Source organism: Hippocampus zosterae, chromosome 3 (genome assembly GCF_025434085.1).
Source record: "Hippocampus zosterae strain Florida chromosome 3, ASM2543408v3, whole genome shotgun sequence".
NCBI classification, from domain to species: domain Eukaryota; kingdom Metazoa; phylum Chordata; class Actinopteri; order Syngnathiformes; family Syngnathidae; genus Hippocampus; species Hippocampus zosterae.
The window spans coordinates 23,702,640-23,722,785 of NC_067453.1; the positions used below are offsets into that span (position 1 = coordinate 23,702,640).

General features: G+C 44.6%; 2 protein-coding genes across 3 annotated transcripts; both read right to left on the bottom strand.

The window, feature by feature from the left end:
* Positions 1-615: 615 nt before the first annotated feature.
* LOC127597490 (alpha-1,3-mannosyl-glycoprotein 4-beta-N-acetylglucosaminyltransferase C-like) lies at positions 616-14,400 on the bottom strand. Of its 2 annotated transcripts, XM_052060559.1 has the most exons (5): positions 12,922-14,400; positions 12,678-12,849; positions 2,913-3,058; positions 2,059-2,206; positions 616-1,952 (listed from the first exon to the last, which is right to left on the bottom strand). In XM_052060559.1, exons 3-5 carry the CDS (start codon positions 3,045-3,047, stop codon positions 787-789), a joined length of 1,449 nt encoding a protein of 482 aa, XP_051916519.1. In that variant the 5' UTR covers positions 3,048-3,058; positions 12,678-12,849; positions 12,922-14,400; the 3' UTR covers positions 616-786. The 2 variants fall into 2 exon arrangements, with proteins under 2 accessions (XP_051916519.1, XP_051916520.1); XM_052060560.1 differs by lacking the exon at positions 12,922-14,400 and having other exon boundaries at positions 12,678-12,910.
* A 1,853-nt stretch (positions 14,401-16,253) lies between these two features.
* Positions 16,254-20,101, bottom strand: borcs5 (BLOC-1 related complex subunit 5). Its single transcript, XM_052060578.1, has 4 exons — positions 19,682-20,101; positions 18,787-18,930; positions 18,382-18,539; positions 16,254-17,949 (listed from the first exon to the last, which is right to left on the bottom strand). Exons 1-4 carry the CDS (start codon positions 19,737-19,739, stop codon positions 17,716-17,718), a joined length of 594 nt encoding a protein of 197 aa, XP_051916538.1. The 5' UTR covers positions 19,740-20,101; the 3' UTR covers positions 16,254-17,715.
* Positions 20,102-20,146: the final 45 nt, after the last annotated feature.

Here is a 20,146-nt window from a genome sequence, read left to right on the forward strand (position 1 = left end):
ATGAATTCATCTTCATCCATCCATTTTCTGATCTGCTTATCCTCACAAGGGTCGCGTGGGGTGCCGGAGCCTATCGCAGCTGTCTTCGTGCAGTCGGCAGGGGACATCCTGAACCGGTTGCCAGCCAATCGCAGAGCGCATATCAACGAACAACCATTCATGCTCACACTCACACCTAGGGACAACTTAGAGTGTTCCATTAACTCGCCCTGCATGTTTTTGGAATGTGTGTCGAAACCGGAGTACCCGGGGAAAACCCACGCAGGCACGGGGAGAACATGCAAACTGCATACAGGAAAGCCGGAGCCCAAATCGAACCCTGCACCTCTGCACTGGGAGGCCGGCGTGCTAACCAGTCGGTCCCAGTGCCGCCCACCATTGTAAATCTTGAATTTTTGTTTTTCTTTATATCAATAATCTCTCTTAGCACAGCTCAGACCACAGGACAGTCACTCAGGATAACCTTTCGCGACATCCACGAATTGGATCTTGTCAGACTTTGACTTTGTGGGAAAAAAAGCAGAAATTTGGCCCAATTAACAGGATGCGCATGATTACCGCTTTAGAAACGGTTTGATTTCCAAACTTCAAAAACATGACAGCAGACACATACAGTAGAAACAAATTTCTGTTTTTATGTTAGGAAAATGAAGTATAAAGGGTGGATACTGAATCGCGTTTGAAACTTATCAGATGGGGGGGGAATGGTAGAAAAAAAAAATACACAAGAAAATATACTTTTTTTTTGAGTCTTGTCCAACATGACCGCACCGATAACCGAATTGGTCACTTGACCAACGAACTGCCGGGATGTGCGGTCCATAGGCTGATGGTTCTTATTATGAGCCACTCTTTCTGGCCAGCTGTCACCACGATGCGCACACAGTCCACATCGAAACCAATCTTGCGGTCCACGTCTTGAACCTCAACCCTGCCACCTTTGAACTCCCCCAGAGTGATGTATGAGGCGCACTGGCCGTCCTGCTTGCCCTCCACGCGCCTCTGACCCACTTCCACGGCGCCGTGATGGAGGATGTCGCTCTGTCTGTCGTCGGAGCCCGTGGCGATTTTGATCCTGCTGATCTTGGCCGACTTGTTGAAGACCACCACGAAGAAGTCGCCGGTGGACGGCGGCTTGCCCCAGAAGTACTCGTCCACGGCGCTGTAGGCCTTGGCGGCGTCGTAGCTCTCGAAGACATCGATGTTGGTGTAGAGCCGCGCCGGCGGGTTGTCGGGAATGTCCACCGCGTCCTCCTCGAAGTCGTCGTCCTTCAGCTTGTTCTCGGCGCCCCGGTAGGACGAGTAGTAGCCCATGTGCTGGAAGAGCGACGGCTTGAAGCGGATCACGTCCTTCTGGGCCAGCAGGCCGCGGAAGTGGATGAGCAGCCAGTCGCACGGCATCTCTTGGTAGAACATGAGCAGGAAGTGCGCCAGGCGCGGCAGGTCCCGCGCGTGGTACAGCTTCCCGATGTAGCCCAGCTTGGAGAACTCCAACGTCACCCAGTAGGATCCCTCGCGGGAGGCGATCACCTTCTTCAGCGCCGTCAGGAAGTTACGAGCGCAGCGCACGTCATCCTCCAGCATCACGTAGAAGTCGGAGAGGTTGGTGCAGAAGTTGAGCAGGAAGGCGTAGTCCACGTTCTGCTTGGAGCGGAAGCGCACCCGGTCTTCGGGGTCGTTGTAGTTTCTCTTCAGGCCGTCCAGGGACGGGTAGTACTCCTCGGGAGCCTGAATCACCAGCAGGCGGCCGGCGATGATGTGGTGCGAGAACTTGCGGCTGATTTCCTGCAGCAGGTTTTCACACCACAGCGAGTCAAAGTCGGCCAGGTGGACCACCACCACGATCTCCTTCAGCTCCTCGTAGCTGGACTGGTCAAAGATGGACTTGATGGTCTCCAGGAGGTAGTTCCCGCGCTTCCTCTTCACCGACGACAGCCCGATGGTCAGATACTCTGATGATGACGAAGAACAAACGATGGTCAGGCCGTCTGATGATAACACGTAGCACACAAGACGTCACATTTCCAAAGTGACATCGTCCTCGTGCGAACTACCCACTTTTGCGCGGCAGTGGGAATCCCGCCAGGTAGCGGTACGTCACGTTAATGGTCCCGGAGAAGTTGGACAGGTCTCTGAAGGTGTGGATGTATCGCTCTGAGCTAGCGGGTTGCATTAACGTCTCACCCAGCTGCCGCTTTTCGGCCTCCTGTTGGAAAAGAAGAACATGTGTACCGCTAACACGATAAGCAGTCCACTGTCATGGCCACTGTCCCTGATAGGGTTAAAAATTAAAAAACATTTCATTCGGCATGTGATACAGGTGTCTAATGACCGTATTTTCCGCACTAAAAGCCTTCCATTTTCTTAAAATTCATTCACTCCCAAAGACGTTTTTAAACGTCTTTTCAAACTTGGTCCAGAATTGGCTGCTACTGAATGAGTTAAATGTCCGATGCAGCTTGTGTCTGGTCATTACGGTAATATTACGACCCCAAAATGGCTCCTTGCTCGAGACATGCTGACAATGCAGAGTTCAAACTTTAGGCGATCGGTTACGCAGTTGAACACGGAAATAGAGCAGCGGCAAGAGAGTTCAATATAACGAGTCAATGTTAGAACTTGCTGTTGGTTACGTGAACTGCGTCGCTGCTTTATTAAATCCGTTTTACTGACATCTGATCATTCTGTTGGCCGTTCCTTGAGCGTAACTCCATCTAGTGGATGCATTGCAGATTGCGTCTTATAATGCGGTGCGCCCAATGTATGAAAAAACAAAGACAAAATAGGCCATTCATTGAAGGTGCGCCTCATAATCCAGTGCGCCGTTTAGTTTGGAAAATACGCTAGTCAGATCGATAAATAATAATGTGAAGAGAGAAAAAAAAACGCTAAAGCAAAACACCGCCACTCACCAACACGTATCCGTCCATGTCCATGTAGAGGTTGAAGAGCAGCAGGAAGGCGACCAGGAAGCCCAGCAGAGGCAGCGTGGATCTCTTCCTCAGGCAACGCATCTTGTCCGTCGACATCCACATCAGCCTCAGCATCCCGTCTCTCACTAGCGCGCATCATGAGAAAGAATTCCACGCGTTAGTCATTTTCATGCTCATGATCGTTTTTTTTCCCCCCCATGTGGAGCAAAGCACTCTGCAATCCGTTGATTGGCAGATGGCCGCGTGTCTGCGTTGGTGTCGCAATGGAAACGGGAGCTAATGTTCAAAAGCATTTTTTTTAATCATTCTGGATAATAATCAGGAAATTGTTGGATGCCTGGAAATGATGACCCAGAGCTATTATTCTGTGGTGCGGTGTATGTCATGTTCGGGGTGATTTTTTTTTCTTCCCTCCCCAATTGACGTAGAAAACAATCAGCAATCATGAACATCAAGCACACGCTTGCAACTCAAAAGGAAATAAGGAGGGATCTTTTTTTTTTTTAAATGTAGTAAAGAACTTTCATAAGTCAACAGGGGCAAAAATGTTTAAATCAACAAGTGCAGGGGAGAAATTATCTTTTTTTTTCTTGTTGATCTTGTCTGACAAGATTCATTCAATCCTGTGCTCGCTCGCAAGACATTTATATGGAAATGAAGTCACGTCCGCGAATGAATAAAACCCCGTGTGTTGACTCGACTTTATGACACATCTCTGCCTTCTTGTTTGTTTTGCATCGTCGCTTCTTCCTCCATTTCATCATCTTCATATTTTTTATTTTTTTTTGGGATGACAACAACAGCGGGTGGCTCTGAATGCCAATCATCTTTTTCGCGGTTCAATGGCGGAAAAAAGGGAGCCTTCGTCAAGGTGCCCTTCAGAGACACGTTCAATCCCTTGGTTTGCGTTGAAAGCGGCGGTGCCTCCGCATGGAGGACCCCTGCGCTCTCGGCTCAGCCTCATCAAGATGGATGACGCGCTTGTTGTAAACGCGACTCGTGCGAGGTGATTGATGCTTTGGCTTTGCTTTGACTTTGCGGGCTGTCGCCTCGCTGCGGGAACGCGTCCATTACGCGTTTATCCTCGACTACGACAGGGATGGACACAACATTGTGGTCAGGCCCTCGCGTCAATCTACTTGAATGCTCAGCGTTGCTAAAGATGCCGACATATCATAAGATGGTAGTGAGGTTGGGAAGAACGTCAACATGGACGCACAAAATTGTGGAGATCTCATCGCCACATCATGTAAAAAAAAAAAAAAATGAGGAAGGCTAATATACCGTATTGGCCCGAATATTTTTTGCATTGAAATAAGACTGAAAAAGTGGGGGTCGTCTTATATTCGGGGTCTAGACGTTATACCCATTCGCGACGCGAGATGGCGCCAGATATCATTGAAGCGAATGCTGAACTTGACTCCCCAGCCCAAAGTGAACCCCTGCCACGAAGAATAAAAATAAAAACAGCGGTAGCACAAAGAAGAAAAATAAAAAATAGTGGTAAGAAGGAAAACAGAAGAAAATAATAGAAGAGATAACAGAAAATGGAAAAAATCTTGAGAAAAGTGGGTCAAAGATCGGCCAGGTTAACCGGCAGCTGAGGAGAAGTTATGATGTAATTTACATTTCAAAAAACAAAAGTCATTCATTTACGAATGTGATTGCACTTTAGATTTGAATGAGGCAAAATAACATGCTTTTTCTCTCAAATATATTGTTGTAATCATTTGTTTCAGATGTACTGTCATTATTTTCTGTACAAAAATTAATTTGGTGTTCAAAAAGTCATTTTTCAAACTTGAGTCTTGAAAAAGAAGGGGTCGTCTTATAATCAGGGCCGTCTTATATTCGGGCGAATACGGTAGTCAGTCGCCAGAACATAAACATTGGCACACACAACATTGTGGCTCAATAACATGTCAGAAATTACAGGGACCTGTAGAGACTCTCAAATGGAAACTCCCGGTTGGCCGTTTGTCTCCATCCCGACTCAACGGGCCTCAGGGAGGGGGCAGTGTCAGGGCACATATGGACTGGTCACGAGCACAGTTAATAGTTTGGGATTTTTCATGATAGTAAAGTTTGTGTTTAATCGATACTTTTTTTACGTTCAGTTACTTGTATTTCATTTTTAGGGCAGGTTGGTTTTTATTTTTTTTATGCTTTGTGTTTAGGTGGTCCGGTGGTCAACCTCACAGTGCAGAGGTACCGGATTCAATTCCAGCTCCAGTCCCTATGTGGAGTTTTACATTTTCGGGCCTCGTGGATTTTCTCCGGGTACCCTGGTTTCCTCCCACATTCCAAAAACATGCATGACAGGTTGATCAAACACTCAAAATTGTCCCAAGGTGTACCGGTATACGCCGCCTCTTGCCCAAAGTCAGCTTGGAATAGTCCACGGCTCACCGGCGACCCTAAAGAGGATAAGCGCTATAAAAAGGATGTACGGATGGATGACATTTAACAACATTAAAAAAAAAATTAAAAAAGATGCACGAGGTGCACGTGAACCACGAATGGTGTCAGAACAGCACGTTCACAATTCACGCTTCCACACCAGTCGGTTTCACAAACGTGTCAGGAAACAAACGTGACCCATTTTCCCCGTCGAGTACGGCGAGGCTGCTGTTTAAAATGCAGCGTCCTCGCTCTGATGGCCTTTGGCTCCTTTGGTGAGCATCTCACCGCAGCCGTTTGTATGTTTGTACATCCGCTACAGTGAATATGTACAATTGCGAATATGGAGTACAATGTGACTGCCACAGCTGCGTTGCACGCCAAGATGCGGAGACAACAATGAGTCTGGTTTCATGCGTGCCACATGACTCGCCGCCGTAATAAGATTGTGCGTGACTATGTTCGAAAAGTGTAGTCCTCGGGGCATGAGCATCACACACAAGTTTGGCCTCGTGCTGCCGCATGGTTCGTTTCCTAGCGATTCATCAAACTCCGCCAATGACGAAAAGTCACTGTTGAGTTGTTTTTTTTCCTCAATTTACCATCATCCATCTTTCTAGTCTTGTATATGTGCTTTAATATGTTAGCAATTGGAGAAAAAAGAAAAACTTTCAAGAAAAAGCTCATCTTTGTATGTCCATTGAAAATCGCTATCACGAGTCTATAAAGTCCACTTGAAACCAAAATGGCAGATTTCCCGCATCTTTTTGGGGTATTGCTTCTTCAGACTTTTTGATGATTGCTAACTGAAATTGGCTCCAGGGGGCGGAACCTTACCAAAAATTCTAGTGTGCGATTATGGTCTTACTTTGTACTGTCAAAGGTTGCAGGTGAGCAAGGCATCGGATATCTCCCTGGAAGATAATGAGCCATTTTATTCCAACACCTAAAGTCAGCGCCATTGCTCTCGAGAGAATTGAGGGGAGTTCCCCCCGACACTGAGGGACGGAGCCCACAAGACGACATGATCGCTGTGGCCAGACTCCTTTGGTATGAACTCCAGTGAACTGTAAAAGTCTTATGTGTGAATTCTAAATCTTAATACAAAACTGACATAGCCTGGTCATTGACTCTCCCCACGAGCTTATCGACAAAATAACTGGAAAAACTATAGCAGGGATGCCTCAAGGCTCTCGAGGACTGGACTTGGGCACCCCTGAACTATAGTATATCAGATTAAAGGTTTCAATGAGGGCTTTCCAGACACTGTCTATAATTTCTTATGTAATGACATCATCACCCCAAAACAGTTTTTTGGGAATTGTTTTACCTCCATTTTGCCAGAAATTTAACATTCAAGAACCTTTAACAGGAGGAGGAGCTGTACCCTTTATGCATCAAAATTCTGCTAGACTTTGCATCTTTGAATGCTGAATACTCCTCTGCTACTCCTCACACTTTCATCGGTCAGACACGCTAACCAATTGGTACACTGGCACCATCTGAATGAATTAAATTAAAAAAAAAATTGGGACTCTTGACAATATAAATGCTCATGGGCCGGAATAAAGAATCAAAACGGCCATACATTTTCTACCCCTGGTCTAATCTGCAATTTTTAGAAAGAAATCGGAGACATTAAAGCACGTTTTGGTTGCATTCCGTATCAATATGCTCCTTTTGAAATGCAAAAATGTGTGAGCGCTGACAAAGCATCTCCATGCCATGTGTGTGTGTGTGTGTGTGTGTGTGTGTGCGCGCGCGCATGTGTGCGTGTGCGCAATCATCAACGAGTAAACAGCCGGTTGCTGGCCCTCCCACTCGGAGACTTTTAAAGCAACTGCTGGCTTGTACGTGTTTACTTATTCATCAAAAGGTGGCGGAGGGGAATGAGGAGTAGTAGAGGGGAGCACGCAGTTAGTTTCTCCCCTTCCAGCAATTACTTGGGTCAGGAGGGAGTATACGTCTTTAAAAATGCATGTTACTCCATTCCACTCCAGGCTCCGATGGCCAAATAGTGGGAAAAAAAAATGAACCGGCCAAAGATCCAACTGCTTCATATTTTGGGTGCCATTTTGGCATCATTCTGTCACTAAGTGAGTAAGTGACTGAGTAACTAACGAAAGACACTTAAAAAGTCACTTCACTGCGGTGACAACGAAAAAGATAAATATCCCCAGTCACCCAATCGCTAACATTTGTTTCGCGTAAATCAAGCTAGCTAGTTAGCTAAATAACTGACAAACGGTAGCTTTGTTTTCGCCCGGCCTAATTTTGATGCAATTCCCCAAACTAACGAACAAATTAACTCATTAAGTAACTAACATACTCGCAACAGATTATTCTTTGGGTTAATTTGGTTCAATTCTGTGAGCAACCAGCCAATTAGACAAAAAAATCAACCAACCAACCAACCAATCAACAAACTTACTAACTACCACTGAAAGGTAACTGCTCACTATCCTGAAGTGCTGATTCAAAATAAATGTACCACCTTTATCTGGATCTGTACTGTGTATTTTGTCTAAAAACCAACAGCAAAATGTAACATTTTCCAGTGTGCGCCTCCCCCAGCCCCCTTATTTTTTTTGGTCCAATTCAAATGTCGCATGGAAAAATTAAAATGTGTTGTCTGCATGCACTCATGGGGGCAACTGCTGTATTTGAATGAATAATTCATGAGGAGATGGAGGAGGAGCTTCTTTGTCTGGCAAGGAAACCATAATAAAGATCTTTTATTTTAGGAGAGTCGCTTAATGGTCCATCACTGCTGCTGCATATGACATCACCTGGGACATGCCGATCATCCATGAGTGCGGCGAGGCGGATTGACGCCAAAGTGACATTCGGCTGTTTGCCATTGAGGACAGATGACAATGTACGCGAATGGAAGCAAGAAAGGGTACGACAGGGAAATATATGAGACATGAAAAGTAGGGTGTTGAAGCAGATAGCCGTTAAAAAAAAAAAGTGTGATTGCTACTTTGGGAGCTTTGCAACGGGAAAAGTGAGAATAAGATGCGAGGGAAGATGGTGGTCTCCATGGCGACAAGCCCGGTAATGGAAGAGCGCTCCATCTCGCTCACATTTGGGGAATGACACTTCCTGCTTGACAACAACTCAGCGACCTGAAGCATTTATGATATGTTTCGAAAAGGAACAAGATTCTTTGGAATGACGGAATGTGACAAAAAGAGCCCCCGCCTCAATAAATAAATAACATTTATAAATATAAAAGGGCGCCCCGGTAGTCCAGTGGTTAGCACGTCGGCTTCACAGTGCAGAGGTACCGGGTTCGATTCCAGCTCCGGCCTCCCTGTGTGGAGTTGGCATGTTCTCCCCGGGCCTGCGTGGGTTTTCTCCGGGTGCTCCGGTTTCCTCCCACATTCCAAAAATATGCATGGCAGGCTGATTGAACACTCTAAATTGTCCCTAGGTGAGTGTGAGCGTGGATGGTTGTTCGTCTATGTGTGCCCTGCGATTGGCTGGCAACCGATTCAGGGTGTCCCCCGCCTACTGCCCGGAGACGGCTGGGTTGGGCTCCAGCACCCCCCGCGACCCTAGTGAGGATCAAGCGGTACAGAAGATGGATGGATGGATGGATATAAATATAAACATGAATATAAATCCAGGACGGTCAAGAGGTCAGTGGACTTCGTGAGTCATGGTCGATTAGTAGAGTCTTGCATTTAAAGCAAACATGGTGCATCAGCACTTAGCGGTTATGCTGCACACAAATGAAATAAACTGCCAAAAGGAGTTTAAGGTTTTTGAAATCCAGGTTAAAAACAATGTTTTTTTTCTGTAGTTATGATTAAGGTCTTTTTGAGGAATTCTCTTATCTTCCCCCCCCCCCAAAAAAAAAATTATGTTCTTGTACTGCATGTTCTCCTAATAGTTTTAGTAAGGTATTTTTTATTTTTTTCGACTAAATTTTTTTAATGCCTTCTTTATTGCCTTTCAATGCTCTTTTGTAAGTATGTGAATCACGCAGTTACCTTGTGTATGAAATGCACAGTATAAAAAAAGCTGCTTTGCCTTGGCAAGATAGTTCAAAGTAACTCCACCCTGCTGGTTTGTCATCAATAGGCTTATTGCTTCAACATCCAACGCAGTTCAATGAGGATCGATTTATGTCTCAATTCGGTAAAACATTCTCCCCCAATTTTTTTTTTTACGGGAAAAAAAATAATAAAGCGGGTTGGTGAGTTTGTAGTTGAGATAGAATTGGATTATTCAAGTGGATTATTAAAATTAATAAACCCAGTGCCTTTGATCTTGCTGATCCGCACAGATTAATACAGCTAAAAACGAGGATGGGATTTAAAAATGTATAACAAGGCCAAACACTGAAAGCGATGACTTGTCTTTGCTTTATGAAAAAAGAGATTTCTTATAAACATACGTCGAATGCCACCATGTTTACGCGCATGCAATGCTCATATTTTCAGATGAACATTCTTGACAAAAATCATCTCTGAGGGGATTTGCGGTGAGAGGGGGTGGGGGGGGGCAGTAGATTAAAGCTGCCAAATGCGAATCAAAAGCGGCTTTTTGTTGCTTTCCCCCCACCGCTGCGCGTTATAAGAAGATTACAACACGACATGCGACTGATGGGATAAATGCTCATCTCACACGGGCAAGCACGTCCGCACACACTCGCGCGCGCACGTACGGACACTCTTTTGAAATACAAAACTGCCAGAGGCATTGAATGCCATCATTTTTATCCAAGATGAGACTGAGGGCAACGAGAAAAAAGGAGAGCTGCAACACGTGACTGTGGAGTGTAATACTGCACCAGACACACGCAAACCTCCTTTGCCCTGCACATCCCGACACCGCACACACACGATTCTTCCGTCTTTTGAATTGAAACCTGTCAACTCACAGCGCGCCGACCGCGTTATTCGCAACGGTGGGACGTGCTGCATTTACCAATTGCTTTCAAGAGGAGACTGAGGGCAGCAAGAAAAACGAAAGATTGATTTCTTTTTTATTTTAATCCGTCCGCCAGCCTATAAGAGTTCAATTTAAAACGGTTCACTTCAGCAAACTGTTCCAATTGAATTTGTGGTTGACTTTATGAAGTGATGCTGCTGATTCTGCGGGACTCTGCAAAATTGGTTTTGTTTGAAATTAAAACAAAGTTGAGTGACAGTTGAACATTTAAAGTGATATTGAAAATCGCGGAGAAAACTACGGGAAGCTATTTGCTTGTTTCAGTTTTTATTTCGCTTTTTAGGACATGCAAATGATCCTCAGACCTCCAAAACGTTTCGTAAATTTTAAAACAACATGGTCGATTGTTTAAAAAAAAAAAAAGAAACTCAATAAACAGTTGCTTGAAAACATTTCAACAATGTTTTTTTTTTTTATTTCACACCAACATTTCACTGAAAATGAACATTGACTCTAAATGTAATTTAAATTGGTCCTGAAAACCTGGGCCCACACCCCACTCACCAATTTTTAATATGGTTATATTAATTTTTTAGAGTTTTTGTCTTCTACTTTGTCCATGTCATAATTTTGCTACTGTAAATTGGGAATGTCTCCATTGTGAAACAAATAAAGGTTTTCTTATCTTATCTTAAATCAGATCTCAGCCTCCTTGACAACGAAATAATCAGCATCGGTACTGGCCCCGGAATAAAATAAAAAATGAAAAAAAGGTGGGGTTATCTCCGTTTTTCCACATCTCTTTCTTTCTTTTTCTCCACAAAGTGAATCTGACATGAGGATGAAAATGTTTCCTTTTTCGGCAGTTAGATCAAGTACCGCATTGCAATTGATGTGGAATTATGTCGTGGCCTCAAACTGCCACCTTTCAATGACTTGAATCACCTTCTACCTTCACTGAACGTAAAAAAAAAACAAGAGCGTTCCTATATCGAGTTCATGCACCATCTGACGGAAGAATCCCAAGGTGTATTTTCGGCTCTACTCCTGCCCTGTGAGGTAACGATGAGCAAAAGCTTATCAGCTCTGCCTGCCAGCACCTTTCTTTTGATCTGTTCATATATCCCCTCCCGCCTCCGTCACGCGCTCCCACTTTTCACCGCCACGACCAGGATAATGAAGCCTGTCGGGGGACGCACGCTGGCCTTCCGCACCGCCCTTGCGCTTTTTGCCGCGCAATTAAACGAAGTTAAGTATCGTCTGCTGGGTTGGACTTATGGCCTTGTCAAGCTACAAGACTTTTTTTTTTTTTAATCGTTTGGTCATGTTGTCAAACGGCCAGATAAGTGCTGCGCTGTGTCTTGGACCTGTGAGTTGGAACCTATCGGAAAGGGGTAATGGCAACCTGGAGTGGTTGCTAGGCAGAGACAGAGAACCATTCCCCTCACACAATGGCACAATGTCACACACACCCAGTCAGACAAAAGCACTGCATCGTCGGTGACTTGGGGAAAGTATCCAACTTTACTTGAGCAGTTCGGAAATGATTATATCTTTGTCTATTGTCTATCTGTGCCGGTGACATATAGTGACTAGCTGAACAATGAAAGGCTCTTCAGTTAGATGGAAGAATTAAACTGCATAGGTGTTCGTGCCACGAAGTCAAATGATTTTTTTTTCTATTATTATTTTGTTCGTTTTGAAAGGCTCAGATGTGGGAGGGACCAAGAACAATGCTACTGATTTTAAAGAACTGTTTTAAAGACGTACCTAAAGTCATAGCTCAAATAGGTCTGCGTCATCTTCCTGGTATACATAAAGTTGTTCATTTTGAAACAATTACAATAGGGTTGGCCAGATTCCTATGAATCAAGTTGAGAAATATTTGATGTCAAAACAAGAATCCTACTGACTTGCAAAAAAAACCCGCAAAGGTGGCAAAACATGTTCAATATGGCCGCGTAAGTAGATGGAGTACATCTGTGCAGTTTGAATGGATTTTATGTGCACAATTTCTCAGTGCCTTCACCGTTTCAGAGCAGAGACAAGGGCTTGAGTTAAAAATTTTTTTTAATCTTATTTTATGTACGACATACTTTTTGGGTGTAATCATCCAATTTTCACAGCATCCTTTTTATATATCGTGGCAAACTCACAAGACATTTATTGTTGCTTTACGGGGTCTCTAAATTTCAAGAAAAGGAGAAAAAGCAACTTACTCGCAAACAAGCTTTAAAGTTCAGCTAACTGATAGCTGGTCAAACATGAACCAGCACCTGATACAAGTGCCTTTGCAAGACTCAAAACTTACTGACTTACTCCCATGTCTGGTGGAAACACCTGGTAAAAACATGGCTGATAACACGTGATGGTATTCGGCGCAAAATTGGCTCCAATACACACACACACACACACACACCGTAAGAGTCGGCAGTAACTCACGGCAATCCCCGCGACGCGCCGGTAAAAGCCGAGTAATGATGCTTGGCTGTCAATCAAGATGCGGATGCTCTCGGGCGGTCCTGATGGTGCGGCGGCATGTCAGCTCTCACCCGACGAACAGGAGAAGCGCACGAAAGCGCGATGAATCTTTTCCTCTCCCCCGACGTGGAGGCTGAAGAAGTGAGAGCAAGTCACATGGAAGTTGGCGGAAGAGGAGGGGCGTCGATAAAAGGGGTGGTCTCACCTGAAATGATGTCCGTGACTCACGACGGGCAAGAGGGAAGATGAGGAGGAGGAGGGTGGGCGAAGGGGAAAGTGAAGCTCTCCTGTCAGGCTGCGCTGCAGCTACATCTGCTCGTCCTAATCATCTTCCTCCCTCTATTCATCCTCGGCTTTCATCACTCTCTCTCTCTCTCTCTCTCTCTCTCTTTCTCTCTCACAAGGTGTCTGCACCAAATGCCTCATTGGCTCATCTCCCGCTGTTTATATGTGTGTGTGTGTGTGTGTGCGCGCGTGATGCATCACACAGCAGCTGTGCATCCACAATGACAATGACACATGACACCTCCCCTCCATCTTGCCCCTCAACGTTCCTCCAATTCAGAACAGATCACTTTGTTTCGTCATTTGCCAAAATACATTTTACATTACTTCCAGTACGTTAGCGTCGCCAATCGTAATATATATGTAGATATACATTTTGGCATTGACTCCCAGGCTGGCGGCATTGGTGCTCGACTGGTTAGCACGTTTGCCTAAAAGCGCAGAGGTGCAGAGTTCGATTCCGGCTGTGTGGAGTTACCTTGTGTCGACATGGCTTTTCTCCGGGTGTTTCCTGTGTGTATCAAAACTGTATGTATTTTAGCCATCCACGTCCACATCCCATGCAGGATTCAGTTTTGGCCCCTGGTATGTGAGAAATAATTCGTTCCTGACACCAGGGTCACCGATCACCACTAAATTGGCCAGATGTGTCCACAATAGATGCCGTGAAAAAGTCTCAAGGACCCATGACAGCAATTGAAAAGGAAGTCAGATGTTTTGGTTGGAAGTAGCCATTGTATACTCAGTCAGATCACATTGGAAGGAAAAAGGAAAAAAAAAAAGAGCCCCAGACACAAGTTTCATTGATGGACACAAAATGGATTGGATGTGTTTTGTCATAACGACAAAGTCTCAAGGACCCATTGCGGAAACTGGACAGGGGGAGCGGTCATTTTGGTTTGAAGCAGCCATTTTGCTCTCAGTAAAAGTAAGGGGGAAAAAAACAGCCTCAGATCCCAGTTTCAGTGATCAAAATGAAACTGGGCGGACGTGTCTCGCATAACAGAACGCACGAAAATGTCTCAAGGACCCGGCCTCGAAACTTAACAGGAGAGTGGCCGAGTTTTCCTTTGAAATGGTCGTTCGGAATGAATCTCGATGCTAACCCACAGAGAATTTGCCCAAATGGGCCTAAATGGGAAAGCAGGTATCCAAGACAGATAGGCCACGCTAAATTGGGAAGCTTTTGACCTCTGCCATCGATGAGCGGCACATTTTGGCCATTTCGAGGATTGATGATGAAAAAGTGGGTGTGAGGGACCGTTGCCAGGTTGTACTCATTGCAAAACCATTTTCTTCCCCTTCCTAAAATTTCGGTGTAAATCGCCTGTTCTCGGTTTCCTCGCTATGTTTGAAATCACATTGTAACATTTTAAGTGCGGAAATGAGTTTCACATTCTGCAATTGTGGGACGAATAAAGGATATCTTATCTTATCTTATCTTATCTTATCAATGGATCTCAAATGAAGTAAAACGCCATCACCAATGAAAACATCTCATCGAGCAGGAACACACAGTACGGTGCCTGCGGTGTCCTGTCGTCCCAAGGGAGCCTTGTCGTCGCTGTCCTGAATCAGTAGGAAATTGCTTGATTAAAAAGAAAGAAGAAAAAAAAAAAGCACTTTGCGAAGCGCATGTTTTTCCTGGCGGAGACGTGTCTCTTAACTCATTCACTCCCAAAGACGTTTTTTCAGATTTGGTCCAGAATTGGCTGGTACTGAATGAGTTAATAAGCGCGACGGGTGATAGACAGCATGCAAGCACGCGGCGCTGATGAAAACGACAGCAAGCCCGTGCAAACACAAGTGGCTTCGCGTTGGGATCGTGACGGCTCGCGCGGCGCTGAACAAGAGGAACAAGCGTCAGCGGTGCACAGTGTGAAAGGAGTGAATGTAAATAGAAAATGGAACGGAGCTACCTCGTGCCTTGATGACATTGACAAGCACGAACGGCGACAAGAAAGGCTTGATTGAACAGCACACATGGAAGTTGTCGTGGATCAAACTAATTACAATTTGAACAGTGACGAATGATCAAATCTTTTTTTTACCGTAAGGTACGTCTAAGGATAAAACCGCGGCCTGGCGGCAGGACGGCGTGAGGTCACACCCTCTCAAATTCAAGTCATGACATTCCTTCGCTTAGCTTGGCTAATACCAAGTATCAGCACCCACATTTTTTTTCCCCCAATGCCAACTTTCAACTCCCGGTGTCCCAGTGTACTGATTGGTGGTTAGCATGCTTGCTTCTAGAGTACGAAGAAGAAAAAGCTTTTAGTAAAGGAGCCGCATTGTTGTTTGAATGGTTGATCTGTTTTGGATACCGCAAATGACCATTTGCTTAAATTATCGTCCGATTCAACACGAGTGCGTGACGAAGCATCTCGACAGCCTCTTGCCCGCTAATCAACGAGAGAGGAAACCACTTGTCATTATTGTCAGCAGACTCAAAGAGTGATGAAAAATTGCAGCATGCTGAGAGGAGGGCGTGCGTGTCTATGGGTGCTCATTTGCACATGAATGACACTGCTTGTTTGTGCTCTTCTTGCCGTTTTGTCGCCACGGCGGCCGCTTGTATATTACTTGTACCAACAATAAAATTGAATCGGAATAATATAAAGAAAATTTCAAAACTTGTAGGACAAATAAAAGTTTTCTGATGAAACAATGTTACTGATCATTGATGTCAAATCAAAAGGGGAGCTTAAAACCAAATTAGAAGGACTCTGCTCTGGTGGTACTTCGAATGTCTTCAAAGGAAAATTTTGCTCTACCAAAAATAAATAAATAAATAAAATTAAACAGTAAAAACAAATAGTGGAAAGAATTACAGTCATCAGTTTGGTCACCGAGGGCAGTAATACAGTCTGACAGACAGAGACAAAGCAAATGGGGCCAATACCATATTGGCCCGAATATATTTTGCATGCGGTGTATTTGGCATTGAAATAAGATGGGGGTCGTCTTATATTCACGAGAGGTGACTTGCGTTGCAACGTGTTGCCGTTTTCCAAAAAGCTCGGCATGTGAACTTCGGTGCAATCAAACAAGTCAATTGATGCTTGGCGAAGGAGGAGCTGAAAGTGGAGCAGCATTTCCAGGAATGGGGACGCCCGCCATTTTGATTTCCATTCAAATGAGACGTTTAAAAAGGGGGAAATTGGATTGCTTTCATTTCTCACAGAATTGCTCCACCGGCAGATTGTGTCACATCCTTCTGTTAATAGCCAAGGCAGGGTTGTGACATTTTAATTTTATTTTTTTTGCGTAACCTTCAAACAAGCCCCGCTCCATTCAAGGCCTTTAAAACCTTTTTTTTTTCTCCAAATGACACTGGCAAAGTTGCAGCTTAGACTGACACCACACAAAACCTTCTCAAATGGAAGCACACCAGCTTCAAAATACCACGCGTCGCTCACCATCAGAGCCCAAGCTAAATCCTTTAAATCCTCATTCACACCAGCTTTGAGCCCGATAAGCGCAAACCGCGCTGCCACAACGCCTCGCGGAGCTTCTAAAAAACACGGCAAAAATAAGCCGTTTGTTCATTTGATGTATAAGTTGACAATTCGGGCAAAATTGACGGTAAACTACCCATCATTTTTTGAAAATAATATGCTTTGTCTACACTTGAGGTCACTCCATGCAATGGAAATGTCTTGATTTTCTAGAAGTGAACATTCTCTGTCCGTTCATCAACATGCTGCACTATGTGTAGCTCGGGCACCCGAGGGCAATTTCATTAAGCCAGTGCATATACCCCATATCTGAAAATTCGAACAGCAGTCACCTCCCAAAACAACAACAACCAAAAAAAGTATACAATGGTGCCTTGGGAAACAAGTTCAAATTCGTTCTGTGATTTCACGTCATTGCTCATATGTCAAATCATCTTTTCCCATTGAACTTAATGCAAATGCAATTATTCCGTTCCGGCCTTCGCAAATAAAGTTTGATTTCTCCATAACACTGAACTTTATAGCAACATAGTTGTTACGTTATTATTGAGAATGTAAACAATTCAACAGTTGATGCATCATGACTACAGTAAGTCATTATGATTGCGCAGCTCCTTCTCCACCCGGGGGTTGTACATAAATATTGTAAATATTAAACTCAAACATACTTAAGACTTCCTTTGGCAACTTTAATGGGTTTTTTTTTCCGTACAGCCTTTCAACATATTTGCATTCCATTCTTTTGTCATATGTAACGTGATGGCAGCGCGTCAACCACGCTTTTAATGGCATTGCGCACAAGATGACTAAATCTGAGCAGTGTTAGATGGAGTGGGGATCTCTGCGTGAATGAGGCTTCATAAAAGACATTGGCAGTTCTGCAGTGGTCATTTCAAAACATTGTTGAACAACAAATAAATTAACATGGTCATGTTTGTCCAAGCTTCTTCCGTTATTCTTGAGTCAATGTCCCAAAATGGAAGAGTAGGAAGCCCGTGGAGAGAAAATCTATCAGGTCCGCACTGGGTGTATCAGGTGCGTGATTTCTCCAAGATTATACGGCTTTTAAATCCCTTAAATTCCAGTCTCTCAGGACCGTGAGGCATCCAGATCTCATTCTCATTCATGTCTCGTACTTCCAAGATTACGTTTCAGGAGAATCAAATTGTCCCAGATGGAAGCTCCATATACAAATCAAAAATAGGAAAAGACAGAAGCGACCTTCACCTCAGATTTCAGGGCTCCTAGTGAGTGGCTTACATGGTGCCCGAGTCTGCATCGGGCCGCATGCTGAAGGGCTCCAGGCGCTCGTTTTCCGGCAGCATGTTGTTGAGGCGCTCCATCAGAGGCACCGTCTGGTCGATGCCCATCTGGATGCGGCGCAGGATCATAGACATCTCATTGACCTTCTGGATCTGCTCCGCGTACTTGGCGTAGCGCTTCTGGCGCTCCTGCATGATGCTGAACAGGGTCTCCACCGAGAGGTCCATCTGGAGTACAACCGCAATTTAGAAAACGTGGAGATATGCGAGCACGTTAAAGCATGACATCGCACTCTACATACGCACTGACACAAATGCTGGCCGAAAGTATTAACTGGTGCGAGCTAAGTATGTCGAAGTCCAGCCTGGTTTGTTCGTAGAAGTGCCTTTACCACAAGTGTATGTACATGCACACTTCCGCATGTCAGTGGGTATCAATGATCCGCACAGTTCTGCTATTTGCTGCCCAGGTAAGTCCCTATGCCCTGTAAAAAGCGGTTTGATAACGGAAAAGTGCAGCACAAATATAAGTATCATCGATTAAGCAATATTATGACATAAGGACACGAGTTGATGCTATCGTGGACATTTCAGACGTTACATCTTGATGTGAGCATTCTATTTAGGATTTTGTAGTTGGACTATGCCCGTGCAGCTTACCTCTTTGATGCGCTTGACTAAGGCATTCTGGTCAAAGGAGACGGCCTCGGCGCACTGGTGCAGGTGGTCCTGGTAGCGGGTGCACAGTTGGAGCACCTGCACGGAATCCAGTCTCTCCAGACACACGCTGCTGGGGGACGTCTGACCGCTCAGTACCCCTGTCGAGGAAACAAGGAATGTGTCAAAACAACAAAATCAGGGTCAACTCGTGTAATTAATTGACGTACGGCTCACGCTGCTACGAGATTCCAGCATGGAGCTGGCACATGGAGCTGCTCTGGTCGTCGTTGGCAAAACTGATCATCTTCTCATGTTTTGTGAATTTAAGTATTGGAACGGGCAGCAAGGGTTGTTCTACAAGCCTGAATCTTCAAAAGGCAGACAATAAATAAAGATGCATTGTACCTTTCAAGAGGGGCTGGAAGGTAGGGATCTCTTGGAGTTTAATGACATCAGGGTCACTGTGGATGTTCCTCATGGACTGAGTCCCCTGAGTCACCACCACAATGTCATCCATCTTCGCCTTCTGCTTGGCGGGAGAGGGAACCACTGCAAAGACAAGTGTTCCATTTATTACCCACCAATACACAATTTAAGTCACATTTGAAGTGCCATTGAAATGGACGGGCGGCGACCCTGGTTCTAGGAGTTTTTAAGTAGTCATTATAGTTTTTTTATTTCGTTTGGGCTTTTTTTCCTCCAGTTAATTTGATTACATTTTCGTGCAAGTTTATTAGAGTATGGTTTGTTTTAGTTTCTGTCCAATTTCATCTTTTACCATCATTCCACAACTGTCCAAATGAATAATAAAACGGTTTAGATACACAGTCAAGATTATTATTCAGTCAGAAATACTTATGATCGTTCAGGCGCAGTCAAGTATCCATTCCGATCTTTCAGCCACTCACAGGCTATGCAATACTGTAAAGGGAGAACTCTAGGAATTGAACTCACGCTGTCTGTATAGAAGGCAGGCGAGTGAATCGCTTAAGATTTAAGCGATATATAAAATTTGTTTCAACGGTTTTCATTTCTCGAATATGCCACGTCAACATTTCAACGCAATTGTGAGGTAGGGAAATTTAAAAAATAACATAGGACAAAGGAAAGAGAAAATGTGAAGAGAACGAAAGGAGTCGTGACAAAACGAGAGGAAAGGTCTACTCTTGACTAGTGAACGTCAGGATTTGGACTCTGGAGCAATAGAGAAATGGATCATGGGAGCAAGGGCAAAACAATGGCAATACAAACACCATCTTACTAATAAGGAGCGTGAAAAAGAAGCGAAAAACATGCTCACCTGTGGAACTGTAGTCGGAGTGTTTGTGCTCCGCATCTCCGCTATGCTCGGCGCCCATGATGCAAATCAACCAGCTAACGTTATCGTTCAATCAGGCTAACTCCGCAAATGTTCGACAAACGAAACACCACCGACTGATTTACCGAAACCGTGCAACACCTTCTTAACTACGACATGAATATCATTGACTGACTGACAAGTTCCGCAGGCAATGAAACTCAAACTAGCTCTGTTTGCTAGGATTTACCAACGAAGCTAGACGGTTACTAGCTGATCTACCCTAACATTTTCTGGCAATATACAACCTTGCGCAAATTCCGGTTGTGGGTAACTTCTTGTTTAGGTAACAATTTAGCTTATTTGCTCTTTAGCGTGACATTTGAAGGTGGAAGTCATTTGAAGCTGAAAGACGCCACTTCCGTAAATATTGGTCACGTGGTGGATGACGTAAGGAGTGGCAAATTG

Excerpts from the sequence above, each read along its gene's own strand:
- LOC127597490 (XM_052060559.1), bottom strand. The coding sequence starts at position 3,047 with ATGCTGAGGCTGATGTGGATGTCGACGGACAAGATGCGTTGCCTGAGG. Across the intron at positions 2,207-2,912 it reads ACATGGACGGATACGTGTTG|GAGGCCGAAAAGCGGCAGCT; the intron begins GTGAGTGGCGGT and ends CTTTTCCAACAG. Across the intron at positions 1,953-2,058 it reads ATTCCCACTGCCGCGCAAAA|AGTATCTGACCATCGGGCTG; the intron begins GTGGGTAGTTCG and ends CGTCATCATCAG.
- borcs5 (XM_052060578.1), bottom strand. The coding sequence starts at position 19,739 with ATGGGCGCCGAGCATAGCGGAGATGCGGAGCACAAACACTCCGACTAC. Across the intron at positions 18,540-18,786 it reads CTTCCAGCCCCTCTTGAAAG|GGGTACTGAGCGGTCAGACG; the intron begins GTACAATGCATC and ends TTTCCTCGACAG. Across the intron at positions 17,950-18,381 it reads TAGTCAAGCGCATCAAAGAG|ATGGACCTCTCGGTGGAGAC; the intron begins GTAAGCTGCACG and ends GTTGTACTCCAG.